At 43.5% G+C, this 27796-nt stretch overlaps 2 protein-coding genes across 2 annotated transcripts; one reads left to right on the top strand and one right to left on the bottom strand.

Moving 5' to 3' along the window:
• The first annotated feature begins 1171 nt into the window (after window positions 1-1171).
• On the top strand, window positions 1172-23590 carry LIG1 (DNA ligase 1). The gene is made up of 27 exons (XM_060256415.1): window positions 1172-1305; window positions 4203-4353; window positions 4705-4791; window positions 5653-5809; window positions 6242-6353; window positions 7487-7594; window positions 8414-8575; window positions 9814-9934; window positions 10404-10502; window positions 10982-11038; window positions 11132-11304; window positions 11405-11571; window positions 12423-12499; window positions 13014-13105; window positions 13711-13810; window positions 14049-14134; window positions 14761-14876; window positions 14962-15057; window positions 15212-15322; window positions 15674-15745; window positions 15923-16067; window positions 16202-16284; window positions 16554-16706; window positions 17580-17633; window positions 18457-18600; window positions 20491-20583; window positions 23288-23590. The coding sequence occupies exons 2-27, from the start codon at window positions 4337-4339 to the stop codon at window positions 23360-23362; spliced, it is 2757 nt and encodes a 918-aa protein (XP_060112398.1). The 5' UTR covers window positions 1172-1305; window positions 4203-4336; the 3' UTR covers window positions 23363-23590.
• A 61-nt stretch (window positions 23591-23651) lies between these two features.
• Window positions 23652-27420, bottom strand: ATF5 (activating transcription factor 5). Its single transcript, XM_060256429.1, has 3 exons — window positions 27160-27420; window positions 25653-25931; window positions 23652-24771 (listed from the first exon to the last, which is right to left on the bottom strand). Exons 2-3 carry the CDS (start codon window positions 25828-25830, stop codon window positions 24128-24130), a joined length of 822 nt encoding a protein of 273 aa, XP_060112412.1. The 5' UTR covers window positions 25831-25931; window positions 27160-27420; the 3' UTR covers window positions 23652-24127.
• Between the last annotated feature and the right edge of the window lie 376 nt (window positions 27421-27796).

Genomic DNA, 27796 nt, shown 5'->3' with positions numbered 1-27796 from the left:
GGGGGTTGTTATACTTTTTATTTATTTCTTTTTGCAGTGATTAAAGAAAAATTAAAAGGTGTTATTTAGGAACTGTGCAGGGCCAGGTGAAGCTTTTGCCTGGCAGGATTTCTGATTGTCTACTGGAGATCTGAGCAGCCATACAGATTAAAAACAAAACACTGCTTCAGCAGCAGCCGTCACCACTGCACTAGAATCTTTACTTCATGACTGAAGATGTGGATATACAAGAAAATATTTTTCAACAGTATGTTCATTTTAAAAGGCATCTTGTTAAGAAGAGCATCTGCCTGAAAAATTGAAAAGTTACTATTAAATTCATGCATCATCTCACTCACTAATAGTCTGTGGTTGTCTCTCCTTGCTGCGGCACTATTTTGTGGTTGCACTCACTGTCCTCAGATGTGCCCACAGGCTCAAAAAGTTTGGGGAGTGCTGTTCTAAATGGCATCCACAACAGTTTTTGTGACATGAAATACCAGAACTCTAGCGTTCGTGTGGAAGCAGAGAGTTTGGCTCATTTGTGTGAGTGGTTTCCAGTTTGGTTTTTAGGTTGAACTCATTTGATTAGCATTCTCTTTTTAACTCTTAAAAGACCTTGGAATGGATGAAGAGGCAGTCCTGTCCAACTGCATAAACTCACTACTCATGGGTAAGAGGTAGGGTTGCCAGTCCCCAGGTGGGATCTGGAGAACTCCCACTTTTACAACTGGTCTCTAGCTGGCAGAGATCAGGTCCCCTGGAGAAAATGGCTGCTTTGAAGTGTGGACTCCAGGGCTTTTTTTGTAGAAAAAGCCCAGCAGGAACTGCATATTAGGCCATACCCCCTGACATCACCATTGTTTCACACAGAGCCTTTTTGCAGAAAAAGCCCAGCAGGAACTTATATGCATATCAGGCTACACCGCATGACACCAAGTCAGTCGGAACTGTGTTCCTGCTTTAAAAAAACGCTGGTGGGCTCTATGGCAGTGTACCTTGCTGAGGCCTCTCCCCTCCCCAAACCCCACTCTCTCTCTCGGATCCACCCGCAAAGTCTCCTGGTATTTTCCAACACAGACCTGGCAACCCTAAGTCTACTCCTGCTGTGTCTCCGGTCTCCAGCATTAAGACTACGATTCCCAGCATGCCTGAGGAAAAGGTCTTTAAAAGATGACGCATCTCGGCGCGCTTCATTTGTCCACTTTGGCGAGCGCGAAGCGTGTGACGTCGCTCACTGTCAACAGATTTCGCGCGAAAAAACAATTGCGAAGTCTTGTAAGGGGAGGGAGAGACGTCTAAGTGGCAACTTGAGGCTCGCGCCAGGTAACTCTCCTCACCCCACGTCCCTTGCAGGGGCTGCTGAGGGAACCCTAGCGTACGCGGGAGAGTTGGCGGGAATAATCTCTACTCGTGTGCGAGCGTGAGACGATAGCCCCTTTCCTGAGGGAGTGGAGGAGAGAGCGCGCGCGAGAAAAATGGCGGAAATATAACAACCCTTATCTCTCTTCATATGGATTCTGTCCCTCCCTCCCCCTTCCGACTGCCCTTTTTCACATAGGAAAAAGAGACCCTTTTTTGACTGGTGGAAGTGGAGGGGGGAAAGGGGATAAGGATACACACACCCCGACCTCGCCTCTCTCCTCAAGTGATGATCTTATTTAATGTTGGTCTTCGTTATATTATTATTGTTGCTATTTCCCAGTTTTTGCAAAGGAATGATTTTAACCAGTGGTTCACGTTTCACAAGCAGCTGTCATTGAAGCCTACATATAACCCAGAGAGTGCCTTTTCAGGAAATATTGCTAGATGGAGTGGGATAAAAATATAATTGGGGAGGAATAACGATATATGCATCAGTTCCTATTGATAAATATTCTTTTAAAAACCCACCTTCTAATAGCATTTTGAACATGAGGCAAAAAAATGGCTTTGAGTTTCTCACATTTATGTTAATGTGAACTTTTATATTAAAACTAAACTACTTAATTCCAGTGATTAACTTTGAAGTCTCTAGTTTGGAGGGCTTCTGCTTTTTAAACAGAGCTTTTAACTTCCACATGGGTTTTTTAATTTAAGAGCCTTGTCGATTACGTGCAAAAACAGCTCTGTAATCCCCCCCTCCCAAAGACATGGGATGTAGTTCTATGAATGAGTTGCAAGAGAAATGGACAAAAGGAGAAAAATGTGCACAATAATAAAAGGCCATAATCTACGCTAGCGACTGTGTGGATATGGAGTTGTTTGCCAGTAGTAATTCCTGGTTAATGTTGCGTAAATGATATTATGGTGTTTATGTACATTGACAAAAGATGGCTATTGTCTTTTTGCTTAAGCAAATATTTTTCTTACACAGTATGATTGCAGGCTGATCTTGTAATTGAGGATAGGCTGTGTTAAGTAGACAAATGTAACTACTCATGTTTTGGTTTTTTATTCCTTCCTGGTTGAAGTATATATGTGTGCAAGTATATGATGCAAAAAAGAGGGCTCCACCAATAGTTAAAAAAGAAAACAAAGAAAAAGTTGGTGTAGTGGGGAAAACAATTTAGTCGGCTTGACCTTATGCATTTCACCTGTGCTTTGTACAAATATAAAAACATCTGAAAAGTGATAGATATATCTAAAACACACAAATTTAAGAACAAATGTTAGCAGAAAGTAGCAGCTAAACATAAAAAATACACAGTAGGTGGAAGCTGGTGCAGATTGAATGCTGTAAAACAGCATTACCAGAAAGTTCCCACAGTAGCTAAGTTTCGAAGATAAGAATGTGAACCAGACACAGTTTTTATCACATGCAGATGGTAACAAAACTAAACTTTCATTTAATTATAAGGAATCAGAGCTTTCAGTGTCAATATCAACTCTTCCTCTAGCACAGTTGTGTCAAACATGCAGCCCAGGGGCCAAATCAGGCCCCCGGAGGACTCCTATTAGGCCCCTGAGCAAGTGGCTCTTGTTTGCTTCCTTCTCCCTCTCTGTTGCCTCCTTCTGTATCTCAGCTTGCTTTGCAACACTTGTTGAATTGCACAGGAGCTAGAGTAAAGCCTCGATTTTCTCCATTGGTTGAGGTTCCTCTCTGTCCTGGACCCCTGGGGAGAGAGGGAAAGAGCCAGAGCTTCCTTTGCCCAGTTCCCTGGATCCCACGGGAGAAGTACAAAGAAAGCACCTTTAAGACCAACAAGTGCTAATGTTTTAAGCATGTTTTATTTTAAGTTTTTTTAAAAACCTTTCGTCTTGGTTATTTGTGTTCTTTAAAAGGTTTATATCTCTGCTTAAATCTTAAATAAGTATATGCATGGCCTGGCCTGACACAGCCCAGCCCGGCCCATCAAGGTCTCATTTAGGTCAGAGTTCAACACCCCTGCTCTAGCAGGTTGAGAGGTACTACTGTGTACTAATTGATCTCTATTAAATGTGATCATTTATCTAATTATCTAATCTAATCTAATCTAATCATTAGGTGGTGGTGGAGTCTTGCTTCACAGAATACTCTTTCTACTGCAAGCTCAACCATCCAATAAGCCGTTTGAAAAACCTGATATGGGTACCCACTATCTGCCAAGTTTTAAATAATAGCCTCTTTGTGGAACTCTGTTGTACTGAACTATTTTTCCTAGTCCTGAAAAATGATTATGCGGTAAGTCATTCTTCATGGGTAGTTGAAGGTAGCTGTTGTATCTAAGGGAAGAATTTTTATCAGCTTTTTTTTTTTATAGACCTGTATAGATCTTCCAGGTGTGATACTGTAACCACTAGACCAGGGGTGGGGAACAATGATTCTCCAGATGTTTCTTGCCTACAACCCCCATCAGCCCCAGCCATTGGCCATGCTGGCTGGGGCTGATGGGAGTTGTAGGCAAAAAACATCTGGAGAGCCATTGTTCCCCACCCCTGCACTAGACTATGATGGTTCTCACAGTCTTGCTGCATTTCTGGAAGTTCCTCAGATTCCTCTGTTGTATGGCTAAAAATGTTGTGTGGTTGTGGTTAGCCTTCTCTGTTGTATGGCTGTGGTTCAGTGATAGAACATCTGCTTTGCATGTAGAGGGTCCCAGGCTCAATCTCTGGAATTTCTTGTTAAAGGATCCAGTGTTAAGTGATGTGAAAGACCTGCCTTAAGACTATGGAGAGCTGCTGCCAGTCAACATAGACAATATTGGCCTTCATAGGCTGAACCAGTATCAGGCAATTGCTTACCTGATCCCTCTCTCTATCAGGTGTGACATGTGAGAGAACACGGTCTAAAAGATACTGTGTTCCATGAACTCCACTCTCCTTGCCTTGTGGAACTGGCCCACTGAGCTGTTACCCTGACAGCAGCTTCAGTAGCATCCTTTTTCAGACTTCTACAATGCAGAGCACTATTAGGTAAGCACCAACTTGAAAATATGGAAGATCTTGACGTTTATGTTTTGAAACCAAAACTTTGTGGGAGGGATTGAAATTGCAAGGGGGGGGGGATGTTTCCTATGAAATATTTTTCCTTGGGATGGACATTTATCATTTTGAGAAGAAATTGTATAGAGGGTGTTTGGTTTTCAAATAACTTTAAAAGTAGATAAAATGAAGGTACTTTTTAAATAGTTACAATACTACATAAGTATTTTGAATGTTAGGAAATGTTGTGGTGCTTTCAGCCCTATTGTTGCAAAAACTGCATTGAATGCTGCACTTGTAAGTGTAACAGAAGAGTTCATGTAACTTTTTGTTTCTGGGCAGATCATTCTTCCAACCCCTATCCCAAATAAAGCCTGGAAAAGAGACAGCAGAAAAGAAGCAACCAAAAGATAAGCTGACCCCTAAAAAGTAAGTTACCTTGAGCCATGGAATAGACTGTGAAGAACTGTGAATTTTGACCCTCCATTCTTTTTATGCAGTCTGAGAGAACTGTGATGTCAGATTTTGCACCAAATATTATCAGATTCTGCATACTCGCAAGCAAACCTGTTGGTGTGTAGAGTGCACACAACCTACCTACCGTAGTCAGAATTGTTGTTTGCTTTCCACTAAGATTATTTCGTTATATTTTCACCTCCATAAAATCCGCTGAGATCATTATGGTGTCACAACCTTGACTGAAATGACCTAAAGCGATCTTATTCTGGGAAAGATACAGTGGGCAGGTTTTTGCATTCCTCCTGAAAATCTTATAGTGCCATATTGGAGGTATTGTATTTATGGCAAAAGCAAGATTTGCTTTTGATTAGCTTAGGAAATATCTTAAGTAAGAAAGTAAACAAGCAATTAAAATGGTGTTTGAAAAGAGAGTCTTGGAGAAAATATCATAAGCATATATTTCCAATGGTTGTGAAGGACCTAAAACTCAGATGAAATGAGTTGTTACTCATCTTTACAGAGAATTGCCTGTTTGGTAGTCCTTACTGGGGGGAAGGTTAGTGCTTTGGCCAGTGGAACATGACAGGAAGACTTGAAATGTAAAGGAGCCAAGAAAGATTTCTGTGTATATAGTCACTCATTCTCTGCTTAGGACTGGAGGGAATATGCTTGCTAAATGTTTAAAAGGCATTGAAGTACACTTTAAATGTATTCTAACTTAGATAGTCCAAAAGTAGTGGGTGTTGCTTTTATGCTTAGGTGGCTCTGTATGTATGGTGAGGGAAAGGGGTAAAGGTCCAATTGTGCTATTGTTGTGTTATTGTTTTTGAGGGAACCAAAAAATACTGACCAATTGGTAAATGGTACGACCCTCCATGAGGATTCCTCTGAGAAATGTGTAGCCAAACAAACCACTCAGAACTGTGAAGGTGGAAAAGATTCTGGGAAACCAGAAGGAAGAGATACAAAAGCAGGTGCTGCAACCCAGGTAGGTGCTTTTCTATTTTGTCTTGATCTTTATTGAACTGACGAATTAGGGGTACTTTTCTAATTCTGTAGTGTAGATTTTTGCCTTCCCTTTCCAAAGTGGGAAGGATTATAGTCCTAGTGTGGTCCATTTCAGTTTCTACCAATTTATCTTGGCTGAAGATCTAAGGTCTCATTTCCTTATTCTGGAAACTACCTCAGATATCTTTGTAGTGTTTCTTCCTTTTCCAATATAAGTTACCCCTCATGGAGAGTAAGCCTAAAATGGCCTACTCAGAGATCAATTTTATTCAATGGGGTTTACTCTCAGGAAAGTGTTCTTAGGATTTTAGTGATGGTTTTCTTATCCTGCTTACTTGCAAGCCTGCAACACCCTGTTGGGGTGTTATTTGTTCTGACCTCACTTTTTGACCTTGTAATGCTGCCTTTTTAGGAATTGGACTGTGTTCCTGAGCAAAAGACACCTGCAGAGAACATCTCCCCAAGCACCAGCCCAGTTGCCTCTAATTCCCCCTCACCTCCTGGCATTCCCCGGCGTAGAACCGGTAAGTATTCACTCTTTTTGACTTTCAGGCAAGTCAGGGATTGTGAGACTTGGTCTTTCTCTTCACAAGAGTCAGTAGTAAAGTATTTGTCAGATTGTTGCTTTATAGCTTTTGTGAACACTTAGACTCCTCCTCCCTCTGAGGAGCAGTTTAGCAGTTAGAGAGAGACATAAACACCTTTCTTTAATGTAACCCAAATCATACATGCAGGGCACTGCCTGTTCTAAAATGGATGCCAGCCAAGTAAGAGCCTGGGAAAGTATTAAGTAGATGAGTTAGAGTGGCTGATTGGCTAATGGCCCCTTCCACACCCCCAGAGAGATGCATAACTATAAGACAGTGGATGTCCCAGGACCTATTGACTCAAATCTGGACTAATCCCATCAATATTCCACCTTGCTTCCTTACCTTAATCAAGCAACAATTAATCGATACTCAGTTCCATTCACTGAACTCAATAGAGCTACCTGTCTGGTACTTAGAGGGTCATTAAGCCTCCCCTAAAACATTGTCCATTCCCAGTAAGCCCATCAAGGTATTGTTTGGGGATCATGTCACTCCAGCCCAAGGGTGCATTTTCTCCTATAATTGTGGCACCTTGCGCCATAACAGTGTGTATGTCTTCTTGGTCACACCCCCATTTTGTGAGTTGTCTTTTTGTGAAAAGCTGGCCATTTTACTGCTGCTTCCCAGACCTCAGCAAGATTGGTAAATATTACCATTCCCCCAAAGTACTTTCCCTCTTTCCTCCCCAGTTTCCTCTTAGTTAGCTCGTGTGTGTGTGTTTATTGTGTGTGTATTTTTGTTATATACTTTATTTTAATAGAAAACCTTTCTGGTTGAACATTATCTGGTTTATTTGAAAGTCCTCTTAAAGGGCAAAATCTCTGTATACATAGATAGAGAATCCTAGTTACCCCTTCTTGCTCTGTCTCCTTAAAGCAAATCCTCCCCCCTTTTATTAGGAGACTGCCTATTTGGGTAAGACTTTGGTCTTCTATTTAGATAGCTGCAATCAAAGTCCTGAACTTAGCCATAACGCATCTCGTATCTCAGTGAACTTGCATTCCAGCAATAGACTAGTAAAGTGCAATGCCATTTTGATATTTGACAAGATTTACTTTTGCCCTCAGCCCGCAAGCAACTCCATAAACGTAAAGTAGAGGAAGATGTTGACAGTCAAGACAGCGCTCAGAAGGAGATGTGTGCCAAAAAACAGAAAACAGACAGTGCTGGGGAAGGTGAGTACTTTCTGAGGGCTGTTTGAAAGGCTGGAAAAGGACTAGAATGTGAAGCAGTAAGATAACACAATGGCATTAGGGCATGAGAATTGGTAGCTGGGTGGGAATACTGTCCCTCCTGAAGGTGAGATGGCATTCCTGCCTACAGGGTGCTGTGACAGCCAGAAGGAGATGTGTAAGAGCAGTCATTGCAGGCAGCAATATTCCACGTCTTCCCATTTTTAATTTTGCTTGAATCCCTAATGTAATCTGTTAACAAAACTCTGATCTTCAACCCTTCCCTTGGCCTCCTAGGCTCAGACATTATTACCTATACTCTTGCTTCATCGTAGGCACCTATATACATCTTGCAGTATAGTTCTGTGCAAAGTTACTTCAGTCTCAGGACTTGATTTCAGTGGGCTTAGACTAAAGCAGTGGTGGCCAAACTGAGACTCAGGAGCCACATGTGGCTATTTCACATATATTGTATGGCTCTTAGAGCACCTACCACCCTACTGGCCAGCTTGGAGAATGCATTTAAAGTTGCTTTCTTTCTACCTCTCCCTCCCTCCTCCTCCTACCTACCTTCCTTCCTCCTTCCCTCCCTCCCTTCCTCTCAAACATCTGGCATTCATGTCTTGTGGCTCTCAAAAATCTGACATTTATTCTATGTGGCTCCTATGTTAAGCACGTTTGGCCACCCCTGCACTAAAGTAACTGAATAGGATTGTGTCATTAGACTATGCCTGGATCAGAAGCAAACATTCTGCATCCCTACATTTGGGTGGAGCCTGCTTTTAGGTTCTGATGCATACTTGGCACCTGCTCCTTGTGTAGAATCAAAAGAGGAACTAGATGAGAAGCCAATGGAAGCAGAAGATGTGAAAGAGGAGGATGCTAAGATTGTGGAGGATAAAACTGAAAAAGAAGAGGAAGCAGAAGAAGAGAAGATGCTGATGCCCTCCAAGCCATCCAGTATACCCATCTCTAGTTTTTTTGGTGAGTGTAAGGGAGGTATGGCACTTCTTTTGTGTGCAAGTGTGTTCCTAGCATCTCCATTAGGAATGTTTTGTGGAATGTGGGCATAGCTGGATATATTTTCTTATTTCACCTGGAATTTGCTGTGTGATATTGAGACTGGATTTCTGAAAATACGAGAATTTATTAAAATACTTCTAGCTAGCATGGTTATGGAAAGAGATTTGGAGACATGCATAAGGGACTGAGAAGGCATTATTGTGTGAGAGTAAAGATATTTTCTTTACAAGCATAAAGGGAACAGAGATTATACTGTGGGTGTGTCTTGCAGGGCTTGGAGGTGATTTTTTGAAAACAAATTAACATTTTCTTGAAATTTTGTAATAAACTGATACAAAACAGAAATACAGAAATATAATAATGCCTCTAATAGGAGACAAAATGATCTTACAATACGTACTTATGCATTACAGGTGTCATTTACACTAGATAGTGCTACTATATTTTGTCAAACATATGAACATATGAAGCTGCCTTATACTGAATCAGACCCTTGGTCCATCAAAGTCAGTATTGTCTTCTCAGACTGGCAGCGGCTCTCCAGGGTCTCAAGCTGAGGTTTTTCACACCTATTTGCTTGGACCCTTTTTTGGAGATGCCAGGGATTGAACCTGGGACCTTCTGCTTCCCAAGCAGATGCTCTACCACTGAGCCACCGTCCCTCCCCAAAGTAGCATTGTCATGTTCAAACTTGAAGAAAATTCATTTTTTGATGAGAGGTATTCGTATTCCAAAAAAGGAAACCATATAGAAACAAATTGCAATTCATTTTTTTAAACTAAAAGATCTTTATTGAAAGAAGATTGAATACAATGACAAGCATAAAACAAATTGTGATTCATAACCTGTCAACATTTTTCTGCTCCAAAGATTCAGATATGTTGTCCAATATACAAGGCTTGCATGTTTTGGATTTCCAATCAAAACGCTGCAATGGTTTGGTAGTTTTCCAAGATTTAGCTAGAAGTAGTCTAGCTACTACATATTAGTGGTGGTCACTCTTTCCTTTCAGTACCTTAAAAGGGAGGAGGGATGTTTGAAGAACCTGACTAACAGCAGGATTTTTTTCAAAGTTTCAGACTTTGCAATGGTACCTCTGAGATTTTTTTGAGACTGCTACAAATTCATCAAGCCTCCAAAATGTGATCTCTGCATTTATAGGGGAAGTGCTACATTTGTTCCTCTTTCTCCCATGGTAGCCCCTAGAAAAGCTTCTGTGAAAGCAGAGAAAAAGAAGACACCTGCGATGGGGGAAAACATGCCTGCACAAAGGAGCCACAGTGAAGTCAGTAGTTATGAGTCTGGCAGTGCAGTTGGAAAGTAAGTGATGCTTTTTGGATGTGTTTGACCCAAATGTGAGAAAGAGAAGTTGTAAAAACATTCTGCCATGAGGAATTTTTTCGTTGTATACAATTATTGCTACTCTGGACTGATTGACATAAGATGATAGCTTTTTTTAGTACAATAACTGTAATTATTTATAGTTAAGAGGTCAGGGATTGTAAACTAAGCTATCACAAAACTTGATTTTTTTCCTTTCACTTTGTTTGTAGAGGAGCAAAAGCAGCTGCTACCTACTGTGCTTATCTGTCATCTCTCTTTCATGAACAGGGCATTCACTCAGCAGTTAACTAGTAAGCTGGCAGTCTTACTGGTACTGCCAGCACTTGTTCCTAGTTTATTTTAATTTTTTCAAAATGCAGTGGGCTAGTAACTACTTCTAAACTACTTTAGAATTTACATGGTAACCACTCTTCCAACTAACCAAGTCTGATTCCTGTTTTTATAGTTCTCTCAACCCATCTCCTGCAATTGACCCGGCAAATTATAACCCCACAAAGAACAACTATCATCCTGTCCATGATGCCTGTTGGGGTCCTAGCCAGAGGTGGGGATTTATGTGGCAGAAGGCCATAATGCTCAACCATTGCTTCCATACTGTTTTTGCCATGTGAATAGCCCCCCTAGACAAGAGTTGCTAAAATTATCCAAAATTGTGTAGTGTGTATAGCTTACTTGCCCCGGGTCAGTGATGTGGGAGGAGAGGTGGCTTTCTCTACAGAATGCTTTAGCTAACTTGGTCCAGTCACAGGTTGATTACCTTGTCTCCACTTGTGTACTCCATGCTCTGGATTGATAATGGCTGGGAAGACATTACATTCTTCATAACTTTTGGGATATATGGATGAACAAAATAGCTGTTCAGAGATCTCTTGATGCTTTGAATCTGTGACACCCTCCATTTCTGTCCCAAAACTAGACATTAAAAGAATTTTGAAGAGAAGTCAGGGTTCTGTGTTGCTGCTGGTCTCTGTCATTTTGCTTCAAAGCCCTGAGCCGCTGTCTTGCCTATGTTTCCCTCCACAGGGTACCATATCTGGCTGTGGCCCGTACCTTTGAGCGAATCGAAGAAGAGTCTGCCCGGTAAACTGACTTACTAGACTCTGTGAAATACATACATTGTGCCATTTTATCCTGACCTTTAATCCATTAATCACCACATTGTTTTGTTTCCAGGCTGAAAATCATAGAGACTCTGAGTAACCTGTTTCGCTCTGTGATTGCTCTGTCTCCTGAAGACTTGCTGCCCTGTGTATACCTCTGTCTCAATCGGCTAGGCCCAGCATACGAGGGCCTGGAGCTGGGCATTGGCAAAACCATCCTCATGAAGGCCTTGGCTCAGGCCACAGGTGAGCTGGCCCAATTTATGCTATATCTGATGAAAATACTGTAGACAGTTATGCCAATAAGTGCTAAAAAGCTTGCCTGAAAACTAAAACTTGCCCATAGGTCGGCAGCTGGACCAGATCAAGGCAGAGGCAGCGGAGAAGGGAGACCTGGGTTTGGTTGCAGAGAGTAGCCGCACTACCCAGGGCACCATGTTTGCCCCACCCAAGCTGGGTGCTGCTGTTGTCTTTGGCAAGTTGCAAGCAATTGGACGTATGACAGGAAACGCTGTAAGTACAGGGTGAATGAGCCTGGGAGGTCAGGGGACAAAGCCAAAGAGAGTGTCATTGGGCTCACAGCGAGAAGGTTTCTGAGCTTCTTGTTTGCCTGTGACAATGTTCAACTTGTTCTGTACTTCGATATAACAGGTCAGAGGTGATTTCCTTCCCCCTGACTCCAGAAATGTGCAGTGTAATGCTGACTTTGGAAAGGCAGGGACACAACAATTCTCAGATCAAGGTGTTTTTCGCTAAGTCCTTGTGGTTCTGACTGCTCTTGCCGCAAACGTCCTGCAAAAGAGTTGGGAGGAATGGAAAAGAATCCTATGGAGCCTTTAGGGGGAATGAAGGCTGTGATAATCTTTGGAAGCAGAGCTGTAAAAACCATGTGTCTGAATCCCTCTGTCACAATGATTCAAATGGATATGTAGAAAAGAGCCTTTTATTGTGAACTGGCTATCTGTGTATACCACCAGAAAAAGAAGAAGAAGAATTGCAGCTTTATACCCCGCCCTTCTCTCTGAATCAGAGACTCAGAAAGGCTTACAATCTCCTATATCTTCACCCCCCACAACAGACACCCTGTGAGGTGGGTGGGGCTGAGAGGGCTCTCACAGCAGCTGCCCTTTCAAGGACAACCTCTGCCAGAGCGATGGCTGACCAAAGGCCATTCCAGCAGGTGCAAGTGGAGGAGTGGGGAATCAAACCCAGTTCTCCCAAATAAGAGTCCACGCCCTTAACCACTACACCAAACTGGCTCTCACTACACCAAAAAAGCTTCTTTAGCATGTACAGGCCTTCTCTTCCCTTTCCCTAGCCCCTCAGGATGCATCTCAGCTCACCCCCTTGTCTTCCACTTTTAGTCCATGAGCAAGAAGATTGACATTATCAAGTCCTTGTTCGTTGCTTGTCGCTACTCAGAGGCTCGCTATGTTGCTCGGTGAGTATGATATGCTCTCATTTTATGTGGCTGCTCTCATCATCCCAACTGTTACATGTCAGGAACTTTATATCCTTTGACTGCTTTACTTAGATTTGGGGGGTTTTTATCCCACCCTTCAAGGAGATCAGGGTGGTGTACACAGTCTTTCTCTCCTTCCATTAACCCTTTAAGGGTAGACTGAGCTGAAAGATAATGACCCATTCAAGGTCATTGATTAAGCTTTTGAGTCTGAGCAGGAATTAGACTGGGGTCTTCCTAATCTGTCTAAAGCTGTAATCACTATACCATACTGGCTGTTCGGGTTATATGGCTGGCAGTTCCCAAAAATACCTCTGAAACCATGCTGCAGTACTTTATTTAGAAGTCTTTTCCCCACCTCTACCTTTACCCATTGTGTTATTTCCAGTAGCAGCACTTTGCTTTTCTGTTCCCATTCTTAGTTCCTTGCCAACAAACACAAACCCATACTTTTCACTCCAGTCTTGTAAATGAAGTCCTTTGCGTGTTACAGGTCACTGGAAGGGAAGCTGCGGATTGGGCTAGCAGAGCAGTCTGTCCTGTCAGCCCTGGCCCAGGCAGCATCACTTACACCTCCAGGACAAGGTAAGTTCAGGATGCTGCTAGAGGTTGGCAGTAGTGCATATTCATTGGAGACTTAGGGGGAGAACTGGTGTGCTGCACCTGGGTCTGGTTTCCCATGGCAGCCTAGTGTAAAAATTTGGTGATCTTGGTCATCTGGATGTTGTGTACAAGGGTTCATGGACAGTCTGATGCTATTTACGTGAAAGGGGTGTTTGTGGTTAGCCAAAATAAGCAGACTGTCTATGATTTCAAGCACAGGAACACGAGAACACCCATGTTAGATCAGGCCAAAGGTCCATCTAATCCAGCATGCTTTTTCCCTACAGTGGTCAAACCGATGATTCCAGACAGCAGGGCATTTGAAGCCCAAGCCTCTCCCTGTTGTGCCCATAGCAACTGATTGATCCATTGTTTCTGAGCATGGTTGGTTAATTTAGCCAGTTTTAGCAAATTTGAGGACTAGATGCTGCCTTTTTAAAAAAAAAAACATACTTGAGCTCAATAATCAGGTGATTGCACAGTGAAATCATGAAAGTGCAAAATATGTACTTCCTGGCAGTGGGATATTTATTCCATAGTTGAGTAAGTTGGTGATTTGCATATGTGTGCATTCTTTCCATCAACAGAATTCCCCCCAGAGATTTTGGATGCTGCTAAGGGTAAATCTGCAGAGGCACGCAAAGCCTGGCTAGATGAGAGAGCCTTGATTGTTAAGCAAGCCTTCTGGTTAGTAACAGTCTGTATTTTCTTTCCATCTGTTCCCACACCTTTGTTTCTAGAAACTGCGTTATTTGAAATTCTAAAGAGAATAAGAGAATCCAAAAGCCCTTCTGAATCAACAGCCTGGGGTTATGAAGAATAACAGACTTTTGCAAGAAGTGGGTTTGGGATTTGATGTGTTAGACTAGAAAGCCACCCACAGGAGCAGGAGTGGATCTCTGTTATTCTATTGTTTGTTTTTCAGTGAGCTGCCAAATTATGACACTATTGTGCCGGTCCTCCTAGAGCACGGGGTAGAGAGCCTGCCTGAGCACTGCAAGATCACACCAGGTATTTGCAGCCTTACAGGAGTTGGAAGGCAACTGATGTAACAGGAATCTGAGCACAGAATGATGCTTAAAATGCTGTCCAGCATAAAATAGGGATTTCTAAAAATCTTATGCTTCCTTTTTTAAAAAAAAAAAATGTAGACTTCATGATTGCTGGCTCAGATTTAAAAGCATGTACATTTTCCTATGGGGAAAAGTTCCAGTACCGTCTATGACCTCATGGATATGATGTTTTCTAATTGCTTCACTTAACTGCATAAATTGGCTGTTTTCACATTATCTTTACTCTTCTTTCTTTCATCACAACTTCTTGCCAAGAATGCACACCAACATATGTTTCAGGATAAAGCATGCGTATATTATGTACACATGAATAGCTGTTCTGTATATATGTATAAGAGAATGATAGAGATTTTGCACCAAAGAAAGCTTAAACTCTGCTCAAATTGGAAAAGATACTTGGGCAAAAAAATATTGGACATCCTTTGCCTGTTGAATACCCTTTACCCATTCCTTCTTCACTGTCTTATGTGATCTGAGTCCTGCACTTTACATTGTTGAGAGCTACTTTGTCTAACTCAGAAACTGGAAACTGAAAGTCATAGCTTCATGAACTTTTCCATACAGGGTTCCCATTGAAGCCAATGTTGGCCCACCCAACCAAAGGCATTGGGGAAGTCTTAAAGCGCTTTGAGGAAGCAGCTTTCACCTGTGAATACAAGTATGATGGGGAACGGGCACAGGTAAGAATATGTGGTGCAGGCCTGGCAAAGGGAAGCTCTTGTTCACCTTTCCTCTTGTAGTTCAATATCCTTTCCATTGTTCCAGATCCACATCCTGGAGAATGGGGAAGTGCACATTTACAGCAGGAACCAAGAGAACAACACATCCAAGTATCCTGACATTGTCAGTCGTATTCCCAAGGTGCATAAGTTTTTAGAACTGTAACATGAAGGGTGGGAACAGAAACCAGTGGCATCACTGTCCTTAATGATGCTTTTATTGGTATAAAATTACTGAGGTTGGGACCTTTCTGCAATAAGTGTCACAGCTAAACTGAGCTCTCTCCCTTGCCCAGGTGAAAAAAAGCACTGTGCAGTCATGCATCTTGGATGCAGAGGCTGTGGCCTGGGACCCAGATTCAAAACAGATCCAGCCCTTCCAGGTACTGACGACCCGCAAGCGCAAGGTAAATTCTCACTACTGGATTGTCACACAAAACAATTCCTTTAGTTAGTTTGTTTTTTTTTCTCCTTAGGCCATAACACTCTCACAGTGATACAGAATAATCTCAGAGATAGTTTTGAGCAGTGGAATTGATTGCTTTAAGAACAAAATCACCTGCTATGAACAAATTGAAGGATGCATAGAAAGGACATTGCTCTTTCAGCAGCTGTTGGGGAGGGGGGGGTGGCAAAAGTATTCCAAGGAAGATAGAAGCTGACAAGATAAATATCTGGAAGAAACAAGGCATGACAATAGAAGTCTTGTGTTCTGTTTTGAAAATCTTTACTCTCTCAACTTCATCAATATCTTCCAGGATGTAGATGTTTCAGAGATCCGTGTGCAAGTGTGCTTGTATGCATTTGACATGCTCTACCTCAATGGGCAGGTAAGTATAGCCATTCTTCCTTACATATGCATATTTGGTGCCTTTAGTCATAATATTGTTTCCAGTCTCACCTGCCTTATGCAGTTTTCCTGCTGCTCTACTTTGAAGTCTTCCTCACTCCACTGGAGTCCCTCTTCAGTGTCTGCCTTATTAATATGTAATTGTGTGTTCATCCAGTCTTTGGTCCGGGAGCCCCTAGCTCAGCGCCGAACTTTGTTGCGTGATTCCTTCACTGAAGTTGAAGGCCAGTTCCTTTTTGCCACCTCCATGGATACTAATAACACTGACGAAATAGCAGATTTCCTGGAGTGCTCCATCAAAGGTAGTGTGAAGGAAATGGGAGCTCATTTGTAGCTTTTCTTTTCCATTTATTGTTTCCTTACAACTCCAGATGTCAGCTGAGTCCAAATTCTGCTGGGGAGTGGATAGAGTAATAAGATCATTTTTCTCATTTAGACTCATGTGAGGGACTGATGGTGAAAACATTGGAAGTGGATGCCACATATGAAATTGCAAAAAGATCCCACAACTGGCTGAAGGTGAGAACTGAATGCCTGGGCAGAGCAGTGACTTGAGCAAGATCAGTGCCGATGTCCCGTTTTCCCCAAAAACAAGACACAATTTTAATGTAAGAATATTTCTAGTCATTATTTCTCACAGAGACATAATTTATTATATCCTTTCTCATGACCATATTTCCGAAGTACCAGGCCTTTTGCTGCTGTCTAAATTCAGGTTTGCACCTTGTACCTGGAGACGAATGACTCAGTTTCTGCTTTCTCCTATGGGTAACTATTCCTTGTTCCAGCTTAAAAAAGATTACCTGGACGGTGTTGGGGACACACTGGACCTTGTGGTGATTGGTGCTTACCTGGGCAAAGGCAAACGTGTAGGCATCTATGGAGGCTACCTCTTGGCTTGCTACGATGAGGAAAGTGAGGAGTTCCAGAGTATCTGCAAGGTGAGGCATCCCCTGGCTTATTCCCATTGTTAAGAGTATTTGGGCACTTATTTCCTGTCCTGGGGAAGTTTATGTATACCCAGGACTTTTTTTGTAGCAGAAACTCCTTTGCATATTAGGCCATATCCCCTGATGTAGCCAGTCCTCCAAGAGCTTACAGGGCCTACTGTAAGAAGAAGCCCGCTTAAAATCCACTAGAGACAGGGCCTTCTCTGTTATGGTCCCTACATGGTGGGATCAGCTGCCGGAGGAGGTGAGGGCCCTGCGGGACCTTGTTCAGTTCCGCAGGGCCTGTAAGACGACCCTCTTCCGGCTAGCTTACACCTAGCTGAGACGAGAAACCCAACGTAGCTTTGCCAGACTCCTGTTCACATAGTTTTGGAATGTTTAATGGTTTTAAGGTTTTAACTGTTCTAAATGTTTTAATTGTTTATATATTTAAATATTTGTTTAATTTTATGTTTGACTAATTGTTGGGAGCCGCCCTGAGCCACTTGTGGGAAGGGCGGGATACAAATCATAAATAAATAAATAAATATAAATAAATAAATAAATACTGTAAGCTCCAGGAGGATTAGCTACATCAGGGGTGTGTGGCCTAATATGCAAAGGAGTTCCTGCTACAAAAAAAGCTCTGTGTATACCTAACCTGATAAAGTAGGGACTCTTGTGGGTGGGAGAAAGAAAAGAAGAAATAAAGTGGGTGGGTTAGTTTTCAAGACTATGCATGGGGTGGCATTTGCAGAATAAAATTGCTTGGTTTGTACTTCCTGTACTGTGTCCAGCTGATGTGTTTGCCAGCCCTGCAAGGCAATACTTCCCAGATCAAACCACTGTTTGATTTCTAACAGCCATCCCTCCCTCTGCTCTCAGATTGGCACTGGATTCACAGATGAGGACCTGGAGAAACTTTATGCCTCCCTCAAGGTAGGCCCTCCTCTCTGCAGTCAGGCACCATCCCTTCACAGCAAATAACTAGTCAATGTATATGCAGTAAGGAGTGGTAGAGAAGATAGGAGCCCACTCTCCATAGATCAGCTCTAGTTCTTGATTCTGTGAAAAAGAGAGAGAGAGAATTTGCTTACCTGATTAATTCTCTTCCTAATTATTTGGAGGCTGTGAAGGCACTGGAACAGTAGAAACCAATTCAGCAGCCTGCTACTAAGGAGTCTCCTGTGCAGCCAATTAGTTTAGTTGGCTACCATGTGTTGTCTCGACTTTCTGGGGGCCTTGGCACCTTTCCAGAAGGGGCAAGATGTAGGTTACCTTCATAGTGTGAAGGACTTATTTTGCAGAACAGAAAAGAAGTCAGTGGAGAAAGGGGTCTCAGCCATGAGGCTGTCTTGATGTTCCACTGAGGGCAGAACCCAGGCTACTATCCTGTTGGTTCTGCTCATATTACACAAAGAAGACTTAAGTCCTGCTATTGGAGGGAGCAGACCAGGGGAAACTTATAATAATTTGCTGCCAAGGTAGGAAGAAGACTCTTTGGGGGGAAGGGAAAGGTACAGCCTTCAAACAGAAGACTTGGCTTCTTGTGTATGGAAAGGAGAGCACCTCATGATCTGGACCACTGAAAGGGGAAAAGTAGAGAGAAAATGTTCTGCTTCACATGGCCAGAGAGTGATAGCATATCCCATCTCACATTCTCCAGTCATCAGATCCCAGAAAATAAGTTATGCTGGGGAGCACTGGATGCACTCGCTGCACTGTCATGCTAATACTATTCATCCTAGTCTGTCTTTGACAGGACCACGTGATTCCACAACCACGGTCATACTACCGCTGGGGTGGAACAGTTGAACCTGATCATTGGCTAGAGGCCCAACATGTCTGGGAGGTGAAATGTGCTGACTTATCCATTTCTCCCGTTCACAAGGCAGCCACTGGTTTGGTGAGTGACTAAAAAGGTAGAGAAAGAGGTATCTGCAAATACACGTCTTCTGAATGGACTGTAACTAGGGGTGTGCTTTCAGATCTACCTGAGCTGCAAATATACCCAAAACATTCAATGGACTCGAACTGAAAAATACTGGTAAAAAGAAATTGCACACCCCTGGCTGTAACTATATACAAGTCTGGTGTTTGAGAATGAAGTTAAAATGCTAATTTTGCATACTTTGAAAGTAGAGGAGGTACTGAGACATTGTACTGAAAATGATGAAAACACAATGATGGCATGTAAACCCATTTCCAGCCATGCTGAACATGGAATAGTGAGAAAAATCACAAAACGTTTACTGTCAAGACAGTCTCATATGCTGTGTTTTATCATACTCTATTCTTCAAGACATTTTGTATAAGGATTATCTCTTTCTGGAGTTTATATTTAATAGTTAACAGTGTTATACTAAGAAACAGTCTTCATTTTCCAAAGCTTGCCTTGTTAATTGACAGTTGTTACATGACAGCCAAGAAATCTAGGTATAATTTTACTTCAGTTATAACTTTTTGGGGTACAAAAATCCATTGTTAGCTAATTATTGCTTTTGCGTTTTCTCACACAAAACTAGTATGTTTTGTGTCTACAAAAGTACAAGTAGAAATACACTCCAAGATTCAGACTCAGATGGATTTGGCTATTATTCAGAGCTCTGGATTACCCATCCACCCCCATAGTTTTGAGTATTGAAAGCTGCCTACCATTGCCTGGATTATTACCTTAGAGATTGGTCTGCTGTAAAGTATGAAAAACCTCCACTACTTTGCTAGCGCTGTCTGAAGCCAAAGGCATATTAAAAATGTTATGAAAGATTCACCTCAATTCTAGATACTGTATTTCTGGAGAAAGGAATGTAGAACCTCCCTAATGGCATTTTTGAAAGTCCAGATAGAAATGAAAGTGTTGATCCATCTTAGCCAAAGTTCCTTTCAGGCATATTGCTCAAAACACTGCATTAATGGAGACTTAGCAGTCATGTGCAGAGCTGCTGTACTTGCAACCATAGCTGTCAAAATTAGAACAGATTTTATTATATGCAGTAAAAAGGCAAAGGTACTAGTAGTTTCCGACTCTGGGGTGACGTCGCATCACAATGTTTTTGCAGCAGATTTTTTTACGGGGTGGTTTGCCTTCCCCAATTATATGCAGTACATGATGCCAAAATGCTGTGATGTAAAATGCAGACCACATATTGTCTTACTGCATATTCCAGTTTGTTTGTAATTATTGTGGTAGTTTTTCTTTTAGTTTTGGAAATAATGCAATTACGGTACTGTTGTAGACACAGTGGCTGCAACATAAATATACCTTTATTTACAGCTGGTGTGTTTAAGACAAGTACAGATTTAGTTCCTAGATAGTACAGTGCACTTGATCAGTCATTATAACAGCAATTTGCCATCAAACCTGTGAAACTAGAAATCCTTAACCAACTGTTAATGCAGATCTTTATTACTAATGCATTTCGTTTGTGGTTCTTCAGTGACACATACAGTATACTTGTCTATGTAGGTATAAATATTTCTACACCCATTGAATTGTAGTATCTGAACTGGTGGTGGGGCAATGGTGTAGTTTAGCAGAGTAAGGTGGTGAAACTGCCTTACAGAAATTAGTGCACCCAAATCCTTCTTTCTTGATAAAACCAAGTCTCTAACAGCAAAAGCTGTTACAGGGGAGACAGCTTGAGAGCCATTGAGGCAACACTTTCTTTACCTGTCTATACAGCACCTGTGCACAGGGACTGTTAAGAAAGAAAATTACCTTGGATATGGAACTGTTTGCGGTGGCTACTGCAGGACTTGGACCCAGCTTCATGATCTAATTGTCCTTCTGCTATAGGTGGATGAAGAAAAGGGAATTTCTCTACGCTTCCCTAGGTTCCTCCGCATCCGAGAGGATAAGAAACCAGAAGAAGCCACTACCAGCACTCAGGTATGGGTTCGTGGGACATGAATTACAGAAATAGGTAAACTGATAGTATCCTATAGCTGTATGCAGAGTGGCTTCTCGCCTCTTTTTACTACCATTGTATTAATCACTGGTAATTGGAAACTGGATATTTGCTACTGTGAAAATGCTTCAAAGAAATACAACAGTTGTTACATGATAGTCAAGAAATCTGGGTATACAGGTACAGTAAGAAACCAGCCTTCCCAAGGACTTAGGCAGCTATAAAGACTAAGATAGGGAAAGCAGTTGTAATTGTTACGGCCAGAAGGCCAATCTATTGAAAGAAAGGAGTTCTGGGCGAGTAGGTCGGAGAAGCAAGCGTTTTATTGCGTGATTTGCAAAGCACAAGGAAATCAGGGCAAGTAGACCCACCCAGAAATCCAAAGTCTGCATTGCAGTGCAGCAGATTTTAAGCCTTCCCTGTCCCACCTAGGCTGGCCCTGTGAACCAATTAGCCCACAGGCTTACAATCTGTTTGCCCTATCCCGTTCACTCTATCACACACACACCACGTGTTTCTCTCCCCCCCCCCCCCCCCTTAAGATATGTTTTGGCTCTTTTACGGCCGTGAAACCTCAAGTTTCATTTTCCTAGTTTTGGCTCACATTAGCTTTTGTTTCTCTGTCTGAAGCATAGTATGTACACCCTTATCGGCTTGGCAAAGCAAAGCATCCTGCTGCATAACTTTGACCTCAGTTTAGCTTCATCCCGTTACACTGTACCACCAGGTGTTTCATAACCAAAATGAAACATAATTTCCTTTACTTTCTCTTTCATAATGATCAGGCACAGAGTGGGGTCTCAAGGCTGATATAGTGTAATGCAAGGGTGTCGAATTCATTTGTTAAGCGGGCTAGATCTGACACAAATGGGACTCTGTGGGGCCGGCCATGTGTGTCATGAAATGTAATGTAAGGTAGCAGAGATATAAACTTTATAAAGGATACAGACAAACACAATTAAGGATATTATGTTTTAACTTAAAATACAAATATGCTTAAAACTCTTGCAATATTTTGTTTAAAATGGAAAAGTGGGAATAGTGGGATTTGGCAGTGCAATTTTTAAAATTAAAATAAAGTAAATGCACAGCAGAAACTAGTAATATAAAATGCTCTGGGCCTGGGAAGACAATGATATGGCATTGCAAGCTTCTCCCCACCACCACTCTGGAGTCTACTCAGATTGGCAATGGCTCTCTAGTGTAATAGCTCCCTTTGGCTGTGAGTTCCCAGGTTAAAGTACTCACTAGGCACCCGTTCTCAGGTTCATCAACTCTTTATTTGCAAGGACACAAATCCAGGAACCATGAGCTTCAGATAGTTTCACTTTCAAAGTTCCTATAACCATCTCCACTGCATTGAAACACATTGCAGCACAAAGTTGCAAGGAAAACATGGAATGGATTTTCCATTATAGTCTCTGGGCCCTATCTATCTAGGCACAGAGACCTCAATGGAAAATCCACTCTGCATTTTCTTTGCAGCTTTGCTTCCTGCTCCAGTGGGCAAAGACAGAGCAGGGAACTTTGGCAGCCTCAGAGCTTTGAAAGGTGAGGACAGGAGGTGGGGGGAAGAGCCCCATGGGCCTGGGTAGGCCAAGCATTTGACACCCCAGGTGTAGTGGTCAGGTGACACACTGATCCTAGACCTAGTGTGGCCTACAGGCTTCAAGGAAGCCTGTGTTAGTGACCAGGCCTACATTTCCCAAGATCCCTTCTGATTGGGTTGGCAGAAGTTTTGGAGGAAAAACTTGCCCAGTGGAGACCAGAGGAGTGGGACCCAACCTGGGAGGAAGGAAGTAAAAGGCCCAACTAGAGAGGGTAGTTTGCTATGGGAAGGCTGAGCTGGAGAGAATGTTGCAGTCATGAGTTCCCTCATCCAAAGAGTGGTGAGTCAGTTGGAATTAGAAGAAGGGGACACATAGTTGCATCAAGAGCCAGTTTGGCGTAGTGGTTAAATGCATGGACTCTTATCTGGGAGAACCGGGTTTGATTCCCCACTCCTCCATTTGCACCTGCTGGAATGGCCTTGGGTTAGCCATAGCTCTGGCTGAGGTTGTCCTTGAAAGGGCAGCTGCTGTGAGCCCTCTCAGCCCCACCACCTCACAGGATGTTTGTTGTGGGGGGGGGGGGAGATATAGGAGATTGTAAGCCGCTCTGAGTCTCTGATTCAGAGAGAAGGGTGGGATATAAATCTGCAATTCTTATTTATTTGCACCACCTTTACTGTTTCTCTCTTTCACTGTTGCACTAACAATTAAAACTCACTTCTTTGTTCTTGAGGATTTACAATAAATTTGTTATATTGTTTGGGTCTGGACGCCTCTTCAGTCACAGATAAAAGATGCTTACTGAGAAGACAGGTTGGGTGGGCGCTCTGGGCCCTCCCAAACAAACCCTTACCAGAGGGATGGCAGCCAATAGAAGGCCCTCCCTGGTCCCATTGTGACACCCTTGCTCAATCCTGGAAGTCTGTCAGCTGACCTTCAGCCCATCAGAGTCTCTACCTTCATAACATTGTTATGAGGATTAAGTGGAGGAGGGGGAAAAAATGATGTGAAAAGCTGCTTTGGGTCCCTGATGAGGCAGAAAAGTAGGTTATAAATAAAAATAACATAATTTTGGTAGGGTAGGGAAACCATGAAAACAGAGACTGCTGCCCACAATATGTTTTTCTGGTTGCAGGTGGCTGAACTATACCGGAAGCAGCAGCAAATCCAGAACCAGTTAGTGGAAAAAGGAGATGACGATTTTTACTAATAAAGGTGTTCATCTGGTTGGCCAAAAGGTCTTTTTTCTGCTTCTTTCTTTAGGGTGAGGCTGAAGCCTCCTTGGGCCCTTTTGAGGCTGGGACTTATGAATGCAGCCTGCCACCTTTCATTACAGGAACTAGCTTATGATATTCCACTGCCTTCCTTCTGCCTATCCAATGGCAGGCAAGTTTTGAGTTGGTGATGGTCTGTCAATAAATCCTTGGTGTTTCCCAAATGGTTGCCTGGCTTGTAGCTTGTGGTGTTTTACTTTAACTTTCATAATTTGACTCAGAGCATGTGATTTAAACAATGTTTATTGGTGCATAGTTGAGAAAAGGTAGCGCAAAGAAGGAAGTGCTATGAAGGTATACATACAAAATAGCCATGTCACAACCTTGGGACTGTGGTACCTGATAAAGGGGAGAAAAGAGAGAGACTAACCCCATATAACCTATCCCCCCAGAACCCCAAGACTGTTTCCAAAACAGGATGACCTTGGGCCTCTCTTACCTCAGCAATCCCATTTCCAACCAAATGAAGTCCATCTACCCCTCACCTACACAGTCTAGTAGCCCCACCTGACTCTGCATGTCTCTTGCATAGTTCATATACTAGCCACCTCTGTCTCATAGGCTACTGATTCCCACTGCCTCCCAAACTTTATTCCTACATGCTTCCTCCAATCTTGTTTACATTCAGTGCCCCCTTTAAGTGCTTTTGTTTTTGATTTGAGGGAAGGGAAACAAAAGAGAACGGGTGCGGCTCCCTTCCTTTAGGGGGTGGTGCGCAGGCGCTGACTTCGTGCCTTATAGACCTCAATAAGCAGGTCTTTGACATATTGGATCTCTCTCTCAATAGATTCTGCTTTCTCACGTAGCTCACGGTTGCGTGCCTCTAGGGCCTGGCATTCATCCCCTAGTGCCTCATGTTCAGCCCGTTTGCGCTGACGGTACCGCAGGGCTGCTGTTTTGTTCTGGTCTCGCTTCTTCTGGCGCCGGTCCCCCTTTGGTGGTAGGGTAGGTGGGCGTTGTAGTGAGACAGGTACTTCGTTGCCCTGCAGGGGGATCTCTGCAGGCACATCTCTACCATAGAGCTCTAACAACTCTAAGCAGCTCGAATCCAAGGTCTGCAAGGGAGCAGGTGTGCTGTGGTGCTCCAGGGGTTGGAAACCATCACCAAAGGGAAAGTGGAAGTTCCCATCAGAAGGGGGTGTGCTGGGTGCTACCTGATCAGGAGAGAGTGACTCTTCCAAGAAATAGTCCTCCATCTGCTCCAACTCCTTTTTGAGTAGTGAGGCCATGGCCTCCAGGTCCGGAGTAGGAGGGGAGGGCAGTGAGAGTAGCGAGGGCTCCCCTGACACACTCAGGAGCGCGGCCAGGTCTGTGCGCTCCGTCATCCAGTCTGAGTAGCCATCACCTGCAAACAAGCACCAGCAAAGTCAGTGATGGGACAGACAAGCAAGGGCCTGTGGCCATGCAGGCTTACTTAGCACATGAGCTTTGCCATCCTGTGTTGTGTACTAAAATGAGCAGAAAGAGAAAGAAAATGCTTTCCAGTCAGTGGGAGCTCTCTCCAATGTTTGCTGCTGTTCAAGTCATAAACTGCTTCCAGCTTCCAAGCTGTCCTCAAACTACCCAGAGTAAAAGAGTCATCAAACCTGACAAGGGGCAGGGTATGAGGTGGACATCAGAAATTTCAAGAGGTATATGTTTTAAAGAACTTCAGATCTCTACTGTGTTTAATTGATTTTTCTGCCCAGTCAACCCAGGCTGACAATTGCCAGGCCCCAACTTGCTATTCTTTTAATATGCTAAAACAATTTTCACTATTTTGCATACTAATTCACTGCCCACTCTCTATATATGTAGGACTGCTAATTCCATCCCATACTGTTGTCTGATGAAGTGTGCTTTTAGCACACAAAAGCTTACATTGTGAATAAAACTTTGTTGGTCTTAAAGGTGCTACTGGACTCCAACTTGGTTCTACTGCTTCAGGCCAACATGGCTGCCTACCTGGATCTAATGATGTGTATTACTAGTTTCCCTTTGTTCGGTGTCATGGGAAATGACTGGGGAGATACTTTGACTCAGGGGCCTGCAAGTCAGGTTCAGGCCCCAACACCTCAAGCTAAAGGGACTAGGCAGTAGGTATTGTTCTGGAAAGCTGCTGCCAGTCTGAGTAGGCAGTACTGAAGTTGATGGACCATGGTCGTATTCAGTATAAGGCAGCTTCATAGTGTTATCTCCCACTTCTCCTGAGCCCACTCTCCCCTCCCCCCATTCCGATTTATTCACCTGTCAGTGGCAGACGCTCCATACTGAGGACAAAGCCCTCATCTACAGGTCCGGCAAGCAGCTCACAGTGACCGGCGTGGGGCAGCCGGTGCTTGAGCAGCTCCGGCCTGCAGGACATGGTGCTAGCTGGGAGCATGGTCAGGTCCAGGTCCAGGGTCAGCGCCGCCAGCAGAGACATTGTAGTGATGATCGTTCACGTTAGACGCAGGATTGGGCTGCAGCACGCAAGGAGGGGCTCGACTCCTGCAGGCAGGGATGGTGGTGGCGGCAAAACGAGACCTGGAGGAGGGAAATGGTAAGGCAGAGAAATCCATGCTGCTTGTTTTGTCTTGTTACAGGAAGGAGGAGTGGAGCTCTTCAGAGTTTGCTATCTGTATGGGGAAAGAGCTGTACATTCCAGATTGGTCTGGCACAGAAAAACCAAAAAGGATTCTTAACGGCACTCTAAAGCCTGACTCTGGGTAGTGAAAAACATTAGCCTTCAGAATAGCACCATAATTACATTTTTGCAGATTTTTAGCAGAAGCCATAAAGAGTGCTGCTGCAGATAACGGCCTTTTTCTGGGACAAGGCGCCAAAACTTATGAGGGAGAAACATGAGTGCCTCATGAAATTTTAAATTTTTTAAAAAAGAATTTTGTTTCCATGAAGAGGTTTCGGAACTCAGTTTCACCACATTCCTATAAAATGTTATAGGAAAAAAGGCCCTGCTTCTAATCTCTCCTCCCTGCCATCCTAGCTGGTCTGCAGGAAGATGATATGCAGATGTATAAAAACATTGCAAATCTGTATGGCACTTTTTAGGGTTCCAAGTTTTTGGCACATTGCCTTAATAATATTTACAAATCCCGGCAATGTAGGCCAGCAATATCCCTGTGTTCTAGATAAGGAGCTCTTGTAGGGGTGCTTTTCCAAAGTCATTCTGATTCTGGATCTCGTCCACCCTGCTACATCAGAGTTGCCAAAGGGGATAAAGATCACAGCCCTTGTATCCTAATATCTGATACTCAGTGCACCCCTATCCCATAGTTTGTGCTGGTCTTCGCTATGCTGCTTGAACGAAGCCACTGCCAGCCAGCGGGAACGGAAAAATTCCGCAGTTCCCAAGAGGTACAGCCGGAGGCGAGGTAAATGAGTCACGCCCCCTTCTGTTTTTCATCTCCTCCCTTCGCTCCTCCCGTGCTCGGAAGGGGAGGAGAGCTGTCACTGCACAGCCACAAGGGCGCACCGGCTTCTCCCAGTGGGCTTGGACATAAAGCACCTACCCCACAACAGCTAACCTGGTCTGAAAAGAGACTGGGAGGAAAGCAAGACCAGTTACTGCTGGCAAGCGCGCACACCCACGGACGCGCGGAAAATCTCAATCCCACGGCCGTAGCTCAGACCCCAGAGTCGAGGTTGCAGGAGCACCACAGCAGGTGCCATGCAGGCCAACTGACATCCCCCTTCCCTGACCTCCTGCGCGGGGGAAATCCAAGGCGGAAAAAAACCCAAATCCTTTACTTACTCCATTTTGCTGGTTTTGTTGCAGCGCGCAACACACGCTCGCTGGCTTCGAGATCTGTGCAGGTCTAGAAAGCCATGTTCTCGATCTCGCCCACGGGCGTATTCTCCGTGTAAATGACTACTGGCGCCTGTGCAGAGAAGGGAATGAGTCACAGCCGGGGTGGAGTCTCCCTATATCGTCCCACCGCCCTCCGAAGCCGCAGCGCAGCCTCGTCGCGTATCCATCCTCCTGCCCCGGGTTTTCCCCGGGGATTTTGCTCACTCGCCGCTGAGCATGCTCAGCAGGTGAAAGATAGAGGAAGTCTGGTGTCTTTTTCACACACCCCTCCCAAATGGCGGAGGTGAGGGAACTTAAAAACTTTGATTCTCTGAATCCAAATGAATAGACGGATGTAGTTAGTGGTGAGGAGGGTGCCTCTTTGGACGTCTTTAGAGGCAGCCATGTCATTTAAAAATCATTTCATGTTATTAAGAGCCTGGAGCATGAACATACGCCTCCCTCCCCCTCCAATTACACTCTAGATTTAGAGTCTGGCTCAGTTGGGATGGAAGTCATGCTCACCCATCCACTCCCAGATGCGAGACGACATGAATGAGATTACGTGGTGGGAGTGGGGGGCAGGGGATGTAATATGGTT

Source organism: Heteronotia binoei, chromosome 15 (assembly GCF_032191835.1).
Source record: "Heteronotia binoei isolate CCM8104 ecotype False Entrance Well chromosome 15, APGP_CSIRO_Hbin_v1, whole genome shotgun sequence".
In the NCBI taxonomy this organism is placed as follows: domain Eukaryota; kingdom Metazoa; phylum Chordata; class Lepidosauria; order Squamata; family Gekkonidae; genus Heteronotia; species Heteronotia binoei.
This window is presented reverse-complemented; position numbering and strand designations above follow the sequence as displayed.

What these genes read in the sequence shown, in the direction of transcription:
- LIG1 (XM_060256415.1), top strand. An exon ending in TGTTGGGGTCCTAGCCAGAG is followed by an intron (nt 10,503 to 10,981) that starts GTGGGGATTTAT and finishes TTCCCTCCACAG; the next exon opens with GGTACCATATCTGGCTGTGG. An exon ending in TGCTCTACCTCAATGGGCAG is followed by an intron (nt 15,746 to 15,922) that starts GTAAGTATAGCC and finishes GTGTTCATCCAG; the next exon opens with TCTTTGGTCCGGGAGCCCCT.
- ATF5 (XM_060256429.1), bottom strand. Translation starts at nt 25,830, where the DNA reads ATGTCTCTGCTGGCGGCGCTGACCCTGGACCTGGACCTGACCATGCTC. An exon ending in GGAGCGTCTGCCACTGACAG is followed by an intron (nt 24,772 to 25,652) that starts GTGAATAAATCG and finishes GCTTGTTTGCAG; the next exon opens with GTGATGGCTACTCAGACTGG.